The sequence below is a fragment of the Notechis scutatus genome, chromosome 2 (genome assembly GCF_049901735.1).
Source record: "Notechis scutatus isolate UNSWTSFEM ecotype Mainland chromosome 2, rNotScu1.2, whole genome shotgun sequence".
Classification (NCBI taxonomy): Eukaryota; Metazoa; Chordata; class Lepidosauria; order Squamata; family Elapidae; genus Notechis; species Notechis scutatus.
The window spans coordinates 204978582-204994883 of NC_142010.1; the positions used below are offsets into that span (position 1 = coordinate 204978582).

At 36.8% G+C, this 16302-nt stretch overlaps 1 protein-coding gene across 5 annotated transcripts in view; it reads right to left on the minus strand.

Annotated features, from left to right (window-relative positions):
* Positions 1–283: 283 nt before the first annotated feature.
* The window catches only part of RASEF (RAS and EF-hand domain containing), a 53607-nt gene continuing 37588 nt past the window's right edge, over positions 284–16302 (minus strand). For all 5 annotated transcript variants that reach the window (XM_087957847.1, XM_026674869.2, XM_087957848.1 and 2 more), the window contains 6 exons: positions 13350–13497; positions 11507–11588; positions 10873–10987; positions 8066–8185; positions 6570–6646; positions 284–4259 (listed from right to left, as the gene is read on the minus strand). In XM_087957847.1, coding sequence (XP_087813973.1) covers positions 4151–4259; positions 6570–6646; positions 8066–8185; positions 10873–10987; positions 11507–11588; positions 13350–13497 — 651 coding nt within the window. In that variant the 3' untranslated portion in view covers positions 284–4150. The remainder of the gene's footprint in view (positions 4260–6569; positions 6647–8065; positions 8186–10872; positions 10988–11506; positions 11589–13349; positions 13498–16302) is intronic.

Genomic DNA, 16302 nt, shown 5'->3' on the forward strand with positions numbered 1-16302 from the left:
GCTTCACCCGCTCCCTCCCCCCAAAAAACCACATTTCACAACACAGATAGTCCTTGACTTGCAACAGTTCATTTAATGACGGTTCAGTTACAACAGCCCTGGGGAAAAGGTCTGTCGGTCTTTTCAGAATCCATGTTTCAGTCTCTCCCACCTAAGGCTGAGTTCTTGAACTTACCTGTACCTGGTACATCTTCCAGGAGTTATAATATGGTTGCCTTAATGTCACTTTTAAAAGCTGCCTTAAAAAAAAAAGGCTTGAAGTAACATTTCCAATAAACACGGATTTCCTGTGGTTTATATAATTTTATTTCTAAGAAAATATGATGTAGCACATTTTGGGCACACAGCCTTTTAAAGCCCATTTTACATACCAAAGCATTTAACAAGATTCAATCTTCCAGAAGACAAATATTACCTTTAAAATGGCACATGCTATAAACAATTCGGACAAAACAATTTGTGATCACTAATTGCATGAAAATACATCATATATACAGAATTTACCAAAGTAACAAGTATACATGCCTGTGAAAATAAATAAATATATGTATATAATGTAACAACTAAATAAATATAAAGATTGACTTTGGAAGTTAAGAGTACCAAGGTAAATATTTAACAATTCTTTTCAGAAGCTGGCTGAACTCAACTCATTCAGAACTTTCATACTGTGATTTTTCTCAATGCAGAAATTGTATTGCTTCCTGTGACTCTAGAAGCCTAATTACATTTTAGTCTGTTTCAAAAAATCTCTGTGGTTAGATCCTGTAGAATAAATGGAGCTCTCCCTGAAAAGACAGAGTTTCTAATGTCTCTTGGTATTGGAGTTCCATGCCTGCAAAATATTGCTGATTTAGAATTCGTCCTTCAAGAGAAATCCAAGTTATAGAAAATGTAACTCTGCTCATTTAAACTATATGATCTTGGTGGACTAATAAAGCCAATACTTACTTCTTTTGCTTCAAGTGCTAAGTGCCTTGTTACTGTGTTAAAAAAAATCTAAGTTTGTACGTACATGTCATTCAGCAAGGCAATAAACACATACTCAGTAATTGGTTTATCATTCATATGAATTAACCTTTTAAAAAACAATCTTATGCTGACTTATTTGCATCCCAAGCAAGGATTTCTTAATTTAACTACGGGTACTTTGAAAAAAAAATCTTTAAAATTTCACAATAATTAAGAGAAGTGTGAAAAATGGCCCTTATAAAAGAGGCTTCAATCATTATAGGAGAACTACAAATATAAAAGAATAAAGAATCTGTAAAACATTTGTGACTCACTTGCACAACTGTGCTTTGGAGTTGGCTTGGTATCAAAAACTTTCATTTTTGGACTCCTCTTAATTCTATAGGTTTTCTTCTACTGTTACGTCAAAACATTCTCACTATTAAAAGGACTGTAGTGTTATATGCTTCCCCGATCTGTATCTGATGACAAAACAACCATTTTACCGAGACACAATCTTCATGTACAGTTTAACATTATACGAAAGATATGTGACCATAGATACTTCCAGATATCCTCATTCTAAAACTTCCCCAATTCCTACAGAACAGTAAAGCTAAGTAAGATTAACAGGAGTTATAGGATAGTCTGGTGCGCATCTGCATTGGAAAAAAAATGCTCCAATCTCAACTACAGTACTTGTATTTCAGCTTTCAAATAACCAAACTTCCACTGGGTTCAAACTCAATGGAACTCTAGTTAAGGAAACCAAGGATCAAAATTGTGGCTTGTGTCCCTGGCTTGTATTCTAACAATAAAATAATTAGTCTTGAATGTCCTTCAAGATCAAATACTGTATCATAGACATCTAGGAATAAGGATAGTAAACATGAGCCCAAAGCTAACACATATTATACCTAAAATCAATCCAGTTCAGTTAGGATCAGACTATTAAACAATTTATTTATTTATTTATTTATTTATTTCAATTTATTTATCTAAATGGTGTGAAGTTAGTAAGACAATTTGGAGCTTTCAGCCTAGTTGTAAAAAATGCACGGAGAATTCAGCTGTAAAAAAAATTCTGACACCAAATCAGAGGAGAGAGAAATAGGTTTCTCTTCTCACAGCCTTATGAGAAATTAATAATTTTCAAGACCTGTAGAATTTAAATTCCTTTCCTAATTTGGACAGAAACTAACAAATGTGATCAACTAACTATGAAAACGTCCTTAAAAATGAGAAAGTTAACACAGTAAAAGTAAATAAAACCTACGCATTTAGAAAAACAGATTAGTTGTATATATCAAGGAGACAAATATAAATCTAGTAAAACTTTAAAAACATATAAAACTGCCTCTTAGTCCAGCCAACACAATGACAACTTTTGTATTTCCTGATCTTTATCGGATTCTTAGGAAAGTTGGGATTTTGTATAGCATCAAGGCTTATCATTACAATAACATATTAAAGTGCACATGTTGCATGTTATGGATTTCATGTAATCCATGTAGATGTTAATCTTATATTTTCTAAGTTTCCAAGCATGGAGGAGACTTCTTGCAAAGAAGTTCAGATAGCCTTTCAATTGGTTCCCTTGTTGCAAAGCAATGCCTTGAGGCAGGGGTGTCCAACCTTGGCAATTTTAAGAACTGAAGACTTTCAGTTTACAGTATGGCCCAATTCACCCTGCTGGATGGGGAATTCTGGGAGTTGAAGTCCACTAGCCTTAAAATTGCCCAGATTGGACTCATCTGCCTTGGGGGGAAAGGCCAAAATGCCTACTCACTTTACAAAGGCCAATCTCTCTCCTGGGATTGGAGATTGGGATTCTTTCTGGTTTTGAGTATGAAATAAAGAACTTGCTTTCTGGTATTTTCTTCAGTGAGGTCTTGTTGCTTTTGTGTTCAATTTCAGACCCAGAGCAAGAATGAGGCTTTTAATCAAGTTTCACTAATTTTGGTCCTTCTTCTTGACATCAAAGTACAAAAACACTAGCAAACAGTTTCAGAGAGTAGCTTACTATTCTGGGGAGAAGGGAAGGTAATGACCACAATCTCAGGTCTCACTTCTGTTTATCACCAAGGCACAATCCCAATACAGCTTGTAGCCTTTGCAGCCTTCTTAAATTCGGGAAGAAGAGGAATGAATATTAAATTGCAGCACATGGACAAGTGTGGTCATTACACCACTACACATGCATGCACACTTAGTTAGAACCCTTAGCTGCAAAGTATCCTGGAGTTCCAAATTCTGAGAATCTATGAAGAAATATTATTGGCATCTTTAGTGTAGCCTACACAAAATTAAAACATCCGCACAAAACTTTGTAGCTCAGCTTTCTTTCTGCTTTGTTAGGCTGTCTGAAATGGTATAGCGCTGCAACAATATTTAAAATTAGAATATTCTTTAGGTTATCTACTAAATCCACTAAATTTTATAATAGCCATTCTCCACATAGCCTTCTTCAGAATTGCTGGGACTTCAACTTCTTATATTTCAAAAGAGCATCCAGTTATAGTCCCCAAATTATAGGAGGGCACTTGACAGATGAAGAAGCCATCTGTGTTTTTTATATTCTACTCAGAGATCCTTTGTAATACCAACAACGGCGTTCTGAATTCAGCATAAGGGTACATTTTTTTCTACATAGTTTTAGATAGTTGTATTTTTCCCCCAATTCAGGTTCAATTCCCAAGCTATCACTAGGATCTTGAAAGCTGCACGGTATAGAAAAGTTGATTGCTTCAGAAAATCCTTCAAAAACAAGCACTGCACAAATTTTAAGATTAGTGATGAAGAACCACAAATGTCTTCACGATGCAAGGCAGAGAATGGGCTGAATAATCCCATTTTTTTTTTTAAAAAGCTAGTATTTATTTATATACACAGTTAAGATTTGTGGGGGGGATCCAGTTTCATCCAAGCAGGTTGGCTTATGAAGGCACAGCTGATTTGAGACAGAATTTTCTTAACTGCTTAAATGAAGAAGTGAATGATTCCACTGATGAACTAAGAATTTTAATCTTTTTGGCTTGGTTCATTCAATAAGCAGCATATCTAAATTTTGCTTAAAGACTCTTACGGGCCTCATAGCTGAAAAATTAGTTCCATCTTTTCTTCTGCTGATCATCTGGAACAATTTTTTCCTCTTCCATTGCCACAGAAGTCTGTTTCTTTGAGGCCAAGGAATTGCTTCTCATACACTGCAGCAGTTTTTGGTGAATGAAGACTTTTTTAGTGTTGTCCCAGCCAGCTTAGTGACTGTTTTATCATCATCTTTGCTATCACTTCTTTTTCGCACTTCTCTGAAAAACAATAGTTTGTTTGATCAGATAAAGCATTTTCAAAGGGAAATTATCCTGCTTTATTGTGAGCATTTGCTGAGTAAGAGTAAAGGTTCATGAATATTGCATATTGATATAGTTTGCTTTCACTGTGTACACTGAACATGAATAAATATCATGTGAATTAATGCTATTTACAATGCTTAGTTTAATGGCAAACATAGGAGAAGACGTATTGTCAAGAAGAGGTGTTTACATAATAAACTCCTATCTTGGGCCATTATGACACATCCCATTTTAGGATATTTTTCCTCCTCTGGACACAATCGACACAGAAAATCCAAATTATCATCTACTGAGTGCGCTTAAAATAAATGGGAACTGTGGATGGAAAGTCGCCTATGGATTGTGATTTGAGTAATAAATTAGTATAAGGCTTCAAGCATGTTTTCTTTTTTTAAAGACACATGTCCAGAACGTTGCCTCCATTATTCCTTATAAATGGTTTAGTATCCTGAGTCACATAACTTGATCATGGACTGAATCAGTAACTGTCAAGGGTGTCCAGGAATGTGTCTTTGAGGTAAGGTTATAAAACATCTTTAGAAAGCAAGTTTCCCAGGCATCTTTTCATTTAACGTTTAACATCACAAAGAGACTACAGGTAGTCCCCAATTTACAATCACAATTGAGCCCAAAATTTCTGTTTCTAAGCGAGACAGTTGTTAAAAGTCAGTTTTGCCCCCATTTTACGACCTTTCTTGCCACAGTTAAGTGAATCTCTACAATTAGTAACATGGTTTTTAAATGAATCTGACTCTCATTGATTTTGCTTGTCAGAAGGTCGCAATTTGACTCTGGGACACTGCAACTGTCATAAATATGAGTCAGTAGCCAAGCATCTGAATTTGATCATGTGACCTAAATGAACCACTGTATCTCAAGGACTATCTGTATTTCATATCTGAAATAAATGTATTTGTCCTAAAATTAAAATTTAAAAGCCTATTATATACTACAAAGGTCTGCAAACAATACAATACAATTATAGAATCTCCCAAATAGTATAGAATCTATGCTGGCTGGAGAATTCTAGGAGTTGAAGTCCACAAGTTAAGACTTGGCAAGTTTGGGGACCCCTGGTGTACTATTTGGGAGATTCTATAGTTGTATTGTACTTGCTCTCTTGAAATCTCTAACTCAACTGCCATTTAATAAAGTGCCTGAAGAATCCTGGAAATGACTCTTATCACACAGCAACAATTAATTTTAAACTGAAGTTTTAGATAAAGAAATGGTTACACCTCTGCTGTACATGTTGCCAATGACAGCTAAGAGATTTCTTTGTATTCCAAATGAAGAAGCAGAAGGATCTCTTTCTACAAACCAATGTATTTTTATGGTATCAGCAAGAACAATTGAACACAAAGCTACAACCAAATGCTACCTTTAATCTTGCTAAAAATACAAAAACATGATTTCAGACATTCCATGATTTTCATTTCATGTGCGATGTCATTATAATAGATATACCAGACAAGTCAAGAATTCATGTATATTTAGAAATGGAAAACCATTTAAGACAGATATTTGCTGACCATCTCTAAGCGTGTTGATATTTTATAATTTACGAAGATTCTACTTACAAGCCAATTTTACAATGCAATCTATATGGAATATATACAATGTTCTTCATTTGCAATGAGTGAATATATTTAATGCACATATGTTTTGGGGAAGTGCAACGTGGCAATACATGGGGTTGCATATACTATGCATACTTACTGGCCTAAAATATTCAATGGAACCTGCAAAATCTGAAATCATTGAGATTTTCCAGTAGTCATTGGAGTGGATGCCTTGCCTGGTCTCAATGCTAACAATTCTTATACTTATCCTGAGGAAATACTGTAATGTTCTTGAGATGCAGCTTTCCTCATACCTAATTGGATTCACTAATAGCAGTGATCCACTAAACCACTTTTACTTCATAAAGTTAATTGTGCAAAGGAACGGCTTCTGGTAGTCTTACCTGATCCTTCAGAATTAAAACTGAAGAAAGAGAGCAAAGACCTTTGTCCTAAATGAGGAAAGGGAACAAGATACTTAGCACCAGTGAGATGCTGTGAAATTCACCAAGAACAATCCTTGATGGCCCCTGAAAAGCTGGAATTGGTCTTTAAACTAAGGAGAAAAACCCAACTGTATAATGCCAAGCTATTCATTCCACCTATTCTAGTTTATACAGAGCACTAAATGTACATTTTAAAAAAAGGAGTGGCATTGAACATGACTTTTTAAAAGGCGTGGGTATATGGCCTCTGAACGTACCGGGCAAGATGAAGCACTGCCTCAACAATATTAGAGCCATCTTTAGCACTTGTTTCGCAGAATAATGCACTGTACGCCTAGGTTAAAAAAAATCAGAAAGCACATTAATTACATTCATGGAAATTCAGTTCAAAAATGATTAAAAGACAAATCTGAAAACAAAATTACTGATCACTTTCTACATGGAGGGAAGTAAGCGGTGGGGTACCATAAGGTTCCGTCTTAGGCCCAGTACTCTTCAATATCTTCATAAACAACTTAGATGGGGGAATAGAAAGGGAACTTACCAAATTTGCAGATGATACTAAGCTGGCAGGAATAGCTAACACCCTAGAAGATAGGCTCAAGATCCAGATGGATCTTGACAGACTTGAACATTGAGCCCTATCTAACAAAATGAAATTCAATGTAGAGAAAAGTAAAGTCCTACACATAGACAAGAAAAACCAAAAGTACATATATAGATTGGGTGAAACCAGGCTTAATATCAGTAATTGTGACAGGGATCTTGGAGTCTTAGTGGACAACCAGCTAAATACCAGTATGAGCCAGCAATGTGCAGTGGCAGCCAAAAAAGCCAACACAATCCTAAGTTGCATTAACAGAGGGATACAGTCAAGATCAAGTGAGGTTCTAATACCACTCTATAAAGCCTTAGTAAGACCACACCTAGAGTACTGCATCCAGTTTTGGTCACCACACTATGAAAAAGATGTTGAAAAAGTGCAGAGAAGAGCAATCAGGATGATTAGGGGACTGGAGACTAAGGCATATGAAGAACGGTTACAGAAACTAGGCATGGCTAGTCTCGTGGAGAGAAGGACCAGGTGAGACTTGATAGCTGTGTTCCAATATTTGAAGGGCTGTTACAGAGAGGAAGGGGTCAAGCTATTTTCTAAAGCACCTGTAGGCTAGACAAGGATTAATGGAAACTGAACAAGGAGAGATTTAACCTGGAAATAAGGAGAAATTTTCTGACAGTGAGAGCAATCAACCAATGGAACAGTTTGGCTTCAGGAGTTGTGGGAGCTTCATCACTGGAAGCTTTCAGGAAGAGACTGGACTGTCTGCCATCTGTTAGAAACGGTGTAGGGTCTCCTGCTTGGGCGGGGGGGTGGACTAGATAACCTACAGGGTTCCTTCCAACTCTGTTAATCTGTGTCTGGGTTCAATCTGACACCTTCCAAATGTTCTCAACATCAACTTTCATCATTTCCAGCTATTATGCAGGCTGAAAATGGTTGAAGTTGATGTTCAAAATTTCTAGAAATGTCAAAGGATTGGAATATTGCATTAAATAGCTGTTGCTTTTCAAATGTTTGCTAAAACCCACTAAACTACAATCTCAATAGCAATGTTTAAAAATCAAATTCTTATACATTGCAAGAACCTCAAGGATTCAACTTCTAATAGTTCAAGCTTCCATTTCAATATGTGATTCTATTTTCAATATTGTCTTTTTTATGTTTGCAAGCTATTGGAGCCGTCATTCTTACCATGGCCAACTTTTCTCCATAGTTGAGAGATATGCATTTCAGTCCCTCTTCAGAAGCTGTCTGACGAAGATCTGACTTGTTTCCCACCATCATGATTGGGATATTTTCATGAGTGGCATCCTAAAATGAGTAGAACTTTAATGCCGGGGCTTCTGATGTTAAATCCAAAATACAGATTTTAACAGTCTAATGCAGGGCTATCACCTCCCGGCCCATGGGCCGGACGCGTCACACACTGGCCACACCCCCACCTTTTAGCAAAGGGGGGAAAGTCCTGAAATGTCACGTGATACCGCTATGACGACGTGAGTTTGACACCCCTGCTTTCACAGAAGACAATGTTGAAAAAGCAATACGCAACCTAAAACCATCTCTATCTATTGGACCGGATGGAATATGTGCCTACTTCTTAAGAAAGCTATCCACTGCCATAGCCAAACCTCTAAGCATAATCTTTGAAAAATCTTTCAGAACCAGCTCCTTGCCTAACCTATGGTCACAAGCCACAGTCATCCCCATCTTCAAAAAGGGAGACCCAAGCCTAGTTGAAAACTACAGGCCAATCTCCTTATGCTGCGTCACCTGTAAAGTCATGGAATCAATTATTAACCAATCCATCATCCTTCACTTAGAGACAAATAACCTACTCTCCAATAAACAATTTGGTTTCAGGAAAAACTATCCTGTAATCTGCAACTCTTACACTGCAAAACATATGGACGACACAACTCGACCAGGGCAAAACAATAGACGCAATCTACATAGACTTCTGTAAAGCCTTTGATTCAGTGGTACACGACAAACTACTCCTAAAAATAAAATCCTATGGTATCTCTGGACAACTGAATAACTGGATAGAAGCATTCCTGTCAAACAGACAACAAATGGTCAAAATCGGAGCGTCCTATCAAATCCAGTACCTGTCAATAGTGGTGTTCCCCAAGGCAGTGTTCTAGGACCAACTCTCTTCATACTCTACATAAACGACCTCTGTGATCATATTAAGAGCAATTGCGTTCTCTTCGCTGATGATGTAAAGCTGTTCAATACCACAGACAATACTGCTACCCTACAAAAAGATCTTGACTATGTATCCGAATGGTCAAACAAATGGCAACTTCAAATCTCAACAAATAAATGCTCTGTCTTACATATTGGCAAAAAAATCAGAAAATAAAATACAAGCTGAATAGTCAAGATCTTGTTGATGACCCAAGCTCTGTAAAGGACCTTGGAATACTCACCTCTAATGATCTAAGTGCTAGAGCACACTGCAACTACATAGCCAAAAAGGCATTAAGAGTTGTTAACCTAATCCACGTAGCTTTTTCTCTGGAAATATCACACTACTAACCAGAGCATACAAAACATTTGCTAGACCAATACTCGAATACAGTTCATCAGTCTGGAACCCACACTACGTATCTGATATTAGCACAATTGAGAAAGTCCAGAAATATTTCACAAGAAGAGTTCTCCACTCCTCTACTCGCTGTAGAATACCTTATGCCACCAGACTTGAAATTCTAGAACTAGAAAACCTTGAATTACGCCTGCCTTCGGTCTGACTTAAGCATGGTATACAAAATCATACATTGCAATGTCCTACCTGTCAATGAATACTTCAGCTTCAACCATAACAACACAAGAGCACACAATAGATACAAACTCAAAGTAAACCGCACCAAACTTGATTGCAGGAAATACGACTTCAGCAATAGAGTGGTCAATGTCTGGAATACTCTACCCGACTCTGTAGTTTCTTCCCCAAACCCCAAAAACTTTAACCTTAGACTGTCTACTATTGACCTCACCCCTTTCCTAAGAGGTCTGTAGGGGGCGTGCATAAGCGCACCAACGTGCCTACCGTCCCTGTCCTATTGTTTCTCTTATTCTTTATTTTCTTATATGTAACCATTTCATGTATTCACAACTATGTATACATTTATACTTATTATCTTGTAAACAATTGGCAAATCAAATAAATAAATAAAAATAAAAAAATAATGCATCAAAACATTTTTTATTATTATTAGATTTTCACCCTGCTTTCAATTAACTTAACCTATTGGATTACTGTATCATATATATTAATGTATATTTATTATTTTATTTAATATGTCGCCTATCTCACAAGAGGAGACTCTGGGCTGCGTACAGCAAGAAAAATATAAAACAATAAGCATGTCAAAACCATCATATTAAAAGGTTTTTTAAAAGCATAAATACACACAAGAAATTAGATCAGCAAGGGTGCTCAAGATCTCACCAGTCCCTAAACCCAGGTCTTGAGGGATTTCCAGAAAACAAATATAGATGGAGATGACCTCATATTTAGTACAGGTAGTTCTCGACTTACAACCACAACTGAGTCCACAATTTCTGTTGGTAAGTGAAACAATTGTTAAGTGAATTATGCCCCATTTTACAACCTTTCTTGCCAGAGTTGTTAAATGAATCCCTCCAGTTATTAAGTTAATGACACCCCACTGACTTGTCAGAAGGTCACAAAAAGATGATCATATGACCTTGGGACACTGCAACCATCATAAATACGAATCAGTTGCCAAGTTCAATCCATATTTTGATCACGTGACCATGGGGATGCTGCAATGGTTGTAACTGTGAAAAACAGCCCTAAGTCACTTTTTTCAGTGCAGTTGTAACTTTGAACAGTCATTAAATGAACTGTTGTAAGTCAAGGACTACTTGTACTGCAACACACTGAATCTGAATCATCTCTACCATTAATAACATTTCAAACACAGGTTTCCTTAAAAAGTTTTGTAAGATACAAGCATCCTTACCGCTATCATATCCACCCATTCTCGTACATTAAGAAAGCTTTTTTCACAGGTAACATCATACAGTAGAAGCACTCCATCTGCTCTTCTGAAGTAAGACTTAGCAATACTTCGGAACCTTTTAAAAAAAAGTTAAAATTTGCTGTAGTTCTTCTATCCCGCTTTTTTCCCTTAAATCTGTAGAGCAGGTTAAGTTCAGTAGATTAAAACCAAACATCTGATCCATAAGGATGGCAGGGAAGAAATTAAGATGGTAAAGGCTGCATTATGTACCCTTTAAGTTGGTTCCAGTAATATACAGTGGCAATTTAGGATACTTTGAACTTTAAAGAACCAATGCTTTAAGAGTCTAATAGGCCACTACTATCCAAGATATAAATACCAGGTGTCCTGTAATTATTCCAGAGTAAAATTCCTTACCATTGTCTGGAGTTAGTGGAAGATGAAATTCAAAGTATCTACATTTTGTTTAATCTTAGGGCATTTTCTATGGCATTCTAAGACAATTTTCCTTAACTTGGCATTCTAGGTTTCCTGACATTCTTATGAAGATTCTAATATCATTAACAGCACCCAAACATAATTTTTAATACAAATCTTTTATTATTTCAAACAAAATCAGCTAAATTTAACTAACCTCTCTTGACCAGCAGTATCCCAAAGCTGTAGCACTGTAGGTTCTCCATCAACAATGAGTCTTTTCATTTGAAAGTCAACCCCTTAAAATAAACAACATTCTTTAATGCACTGCATTGTCATTCTTTAATTCAGTGAAGGTTAAGAATTTGTTATTTATCTATAGGATTAAACCTAAAAATATAGTCTGGGGTAAATAAGTGAGCATTACTGAGAATTCTTGGGCAAGAAGGGAGCTCAAAGTGCTTGGATCCTGAACTGTCAACCTTCCAGTTGACAAGCCCAGTGTCTAGGATGACAAAAAGATATAATAAAGGAGAAAACTGTGCTGCACCATCTGGCTACTTGGCTGCTTCCAAATATGAGAAAGAACTTCCCCCTCACAGAATTAAGTCTTTGACTCTGTTTCCAACAGATAACATTTGCCCATACGCTTCTGAGATCTGGAGCTCAATAAAGTTACTGTCCTGATAACGTTGCCACTAAAAGGACAACTGCAAATGGAAATGACCCTTTGGGAGCTCCTTTTAGGAGATCTTTGAGCTGAAGATCTCAACATTTCATTGTCATGTGCATGTAGGTTTTTGAAGAAGGCTAAACCTGGCTTGCTAATTATTGTAGCTTGAGGTTAGCAGGGGAGAAGAAACAGAAGGAACGAAATTGTCTGGGAAAAAGCATTAAACTATGCCAGGAGAGAGGACATGCTGCGGATCTGTCATTCAAGGAGTTTCCATTGGCAACTGCTTGTAGTCTTATTTTGGATTCTTTTCTGCTGATCTTCAGATTTACCATATTTTTCAGACTATAAGACGCTCTGAAATATAAGATGCACCTAACTTTTGTGGAGGAAAACAAGAAAAAAAAAATCTGCCTCTGCCTCCCAGCAATTTGCCTCCTTGCAGCAAACAGCAAACAGCCTGATCAGCTTCAGCAGAACCTGATTTAGCACAAGCAGCTGATTACCGGTTGGATTACCGATTACCTCCTGACTATCAGCTGTTTCAGGCTACAGCGATCGCCTATTGCAGCCTCCACGCTCCCCATTTTCATCCTCCCTGTGCCCCATTTTCGGCCCATTCCATGTTGCTTAGGCAACATTAACTGTATAACATGCACAGACATTTCCACCCACTTTTGGGTGGGGGGAAAGTGTGTCTTATACACCAAAAAATACAGTATAACTCTGTAACAGCCCACCTTAAAAACTGCAATATGGTCTACATTTTACAAGGCATCTAGTCTAATCTGGTACTCAGTGCAGGAATCCAGTAAATCAATCCCAACAAATGAATATTTATTGAAAACTCAAAACAAATTGAAATCCACCACTGTTCCAGCAGATTGTCCCAGTATTTAATTGTTCTCTCAGGAAATTCTCACATTTTGTATCAAAGCAATATAGTGTCAAAAGCTATATTACACTTTTGGTCAAATGTGTTTTTTTCTTTCTCTTTTTTATAATCTTACTCTTGGGATGCTCAGCAATTATTTTACAACATTTTGGATACAACATTTAAATTTATATTATTAAAGTGGTGGAGGGTATTTCTACTATCTACTGTCCTTTTGGAGAAAGGATCTAACTATATCTCCATTTCTTTGTCACTTTACTGTCTGCTCCTGTTTCCCTTTAACTTCAACAGAAGCTTTTAGATAAGTCAGGACAAAGCCACATATGATGTCTTAAGGTCCCTGGGAAAAGTCAAATGTAGAGGTGATTGAAAGACAAACTATTATAATCAGAACATGGTATTTGTATTTTGAGGGGAAAATAGCTTCAAAGCTCATCAATTAGCTCAGGCAGTTATGGGTGCCCTAGAAAAAGGAAAATAAAAAAAACATACCCAGGGTTGCACTGGTATTCCCTCGAAATTCATTTTTGCAAAGCCTCATAAGAAAGCTAGATTTTCCAACAGCTGCATCCCCAGCAAGAACTATCTTGTAGGCCTTCTCTGAGCTTGGATATCTGGAGTTGCTGTGTATAGAATCAACCTAATATAGCAAAACATGTACCATATTGACAACGTTAAAATAATAATAAGCTTTGATTCAGCAATCTTATTTTTAAAACATGTCAGGCTGTCAGTACCAACGCTGGAGCAACAAATAGCATGTGGGTGTGTATATGTGTGTGTATATGTGTGTGTGTGTACATACTAACCAACCACTTAATTGGTTATGGTGATAATTCTAGATATGATCATCATCTTCATTACTGAAGACTAGCATGAGGAAAATATTTCATCAGACATCATTGGGATGGGAGTGAAAATGAAAACACAAATATTGCAGTGTCAATATTGCAATGCTTTCTATAAATCCTGCAGTATAGTACAGTTTAGAATACTGAAAGCTATACATCTTCCCATTTAACTAAAGTTATCAAAGAAATAACTGAAGGATGCAGGGACTTCCTTGTCAATCAAAGCCTTTTAAAAAGTGGTAGCATGACATCCGTTCATACAGAAATTAAAGGTGAGAAAAATTAGAATTTTTTTTTTCTTTCAGGAGATTCACTAGGGCTATACATATTTTGAACATTCTTTAAGGAAAGATTTAAAAAAAAAACCTGTGCTAATGCAACTGCTCTACTTATTAAAGCTGCTATCACATTTTTCCAGGCAAGTGAGGCTCACTTAAAGATATGGCTGCTTTAATAAATGATGTCATTAAAAAAGAGAAATTGAAAGAGATGCTGAGCTTGTACAAGTTCAAATGTATACTTCCTAATCATTTATAAAGGATACAGTGCCCACATATCCAATAACATTGATTTACTAACAACATAAAAATATGTATTTCCACTCTGCATAATATGAAATCTGCTACCACAAACCATAACTGCCTTTAAAAGGAGTGACTCATAAAAAAAATGACTTTCTATTGTTGGTAGTCCTGAAGGCCAATGAACTGATGTCTTGCTTATATGAAGGGTCATCTGATGGCTGCAGAAGTTGATGGAGTTAGTAGAGATTGTTAGGTATAACATTGATACCAAATATGGTTTGGGTGAATAAATATATAAAACTTAGATATCATGGTTTAAGTGCTTATCACTTTAAGCACAATGCAGCAGGCAAGTAGCCGATTAAGGGTGCGGTTAGAAGTTACAATATAAGGAAGCATTAGAAGCTGGAAAGCTTACTGTCTGTCTGTTACTGTGTGCTGCTGTGACTTACTGTTACTGTGTGCTACTGCGACTAACTGTGATTACTGACTGTGAGTGCCTGTGACTGAACTGTTATTGTTTGCTACTGTTTGCTGATTTACTGCGTAATTCTACTGAATATCCAGTGTTTGTTTCTCTGGAGAGTGAAACCGGAGGAGGAGAAGATATCTTTATCGGCTGATAAAGATATTGCAAGGACTCTTAACTTGGACTATACTAGTGAGTCTTACTGGATGGAAATACTGTGAATGACTTAATGGACTGAATGACAATGCTTAAACTCTAACTGGATTAAAAACTATTTAAACTACAAACAGTGTTTGTGTTCAGTGTGTGTATACTCTGGGGCCCTTCCACTCTCGTTTGGCTTCCTGGCTTGACTACTGCTGCAATACTCTTCTAGGGGTTAATCCCCAAACCCTAACATTGGTTATGGGCCCAGCAGCATAGTCTAACTAACCAGGAAATAGCAGAGAGAGTTGGTGAGTTGCACATTACTGTAAAAACAAACTGTTTTAATTAGTTTAAAATAGTCAAAATATCTGAAGAGTAATGGCACAAGTAAATTTGTCACAACTGTCCATGATATCCAGGCTGGATGGAACAAACTATGTTTCATGGTCAATGAAATGTAGTTTACTTCTACGCAGAGAAGGTTTGTGGGACATTATTGCAAACCCACCAGATGTGAGTAGCTGGGATCCTGCTGATGATGATGATAAAGAAAAGTTACAAGACTTTAAACTGAAGAATGAGCAGGCTTTATGCATCATAGGACTGACTCTCTGTGATCAGCAGCTTGTCCATATTCGTGGAGAAGAAAATGCTGCAAACTGCTGGGAGAACCTCAGGAAGATTTATGTTCGGGACAGTGTAGGAGCACATATAAATCTTACACGGAAGCTTTTTCAACGCATCTTCAGAGGAATGGAGATATGTTAGTTTATTTAAACTGTATGAAGAGCATTTTTCAAGATTTGCAAGAAAAAGAGCTTATATTTAATGAACTGCAACAAGTCTACATAATATTATCTTCATTAGATCAAAGCTATGATGACTATGTGACTTCGTTAGAGGTATTGCCAAAAGAAAGCCTCTCATTAACCGAGATAACAGGCAGGCTACTAGAAGAAGCCAGAAGAAGGCGTGAGCGTGACGAGCTGAGAGAAGATAAGAAAGAAGAGAAATTATCTTCAAAGCTTGAAAGAAACCAGCAAAGCAAAGTACAGCACCCGGAAGAAGAGAATTTATCTTCAACGGCATACACAATTAAAAAGTGTTTTAATTGTGGAGGCAGAGGACATTTGGCAAGATTCTGCAAAAAGAGAAAAAGCCAGAATGTAAAAAAGCCAAAGAACGCATTTGAACTAGCCATGTTTACCAACTCTGATGTGAAGAATAATCTATGGGTGGTTGACAGTGGCGCATCCCACTGCATCACAAGAGATAAGACAAAATTTATAAAAATGTCTACAAGTTCTCAACATATATCTCTTACCAATGGCTGGAACCTGAAAGCGAAAGGTCAAGGTTTTGCACGTTGTCCGTGCATAAACCAGGATATAAAAATGTTGTATGTACCGCAACTAAAGTTTAATTTGCTTTCAGTAAGGGTATTAGATAAATTA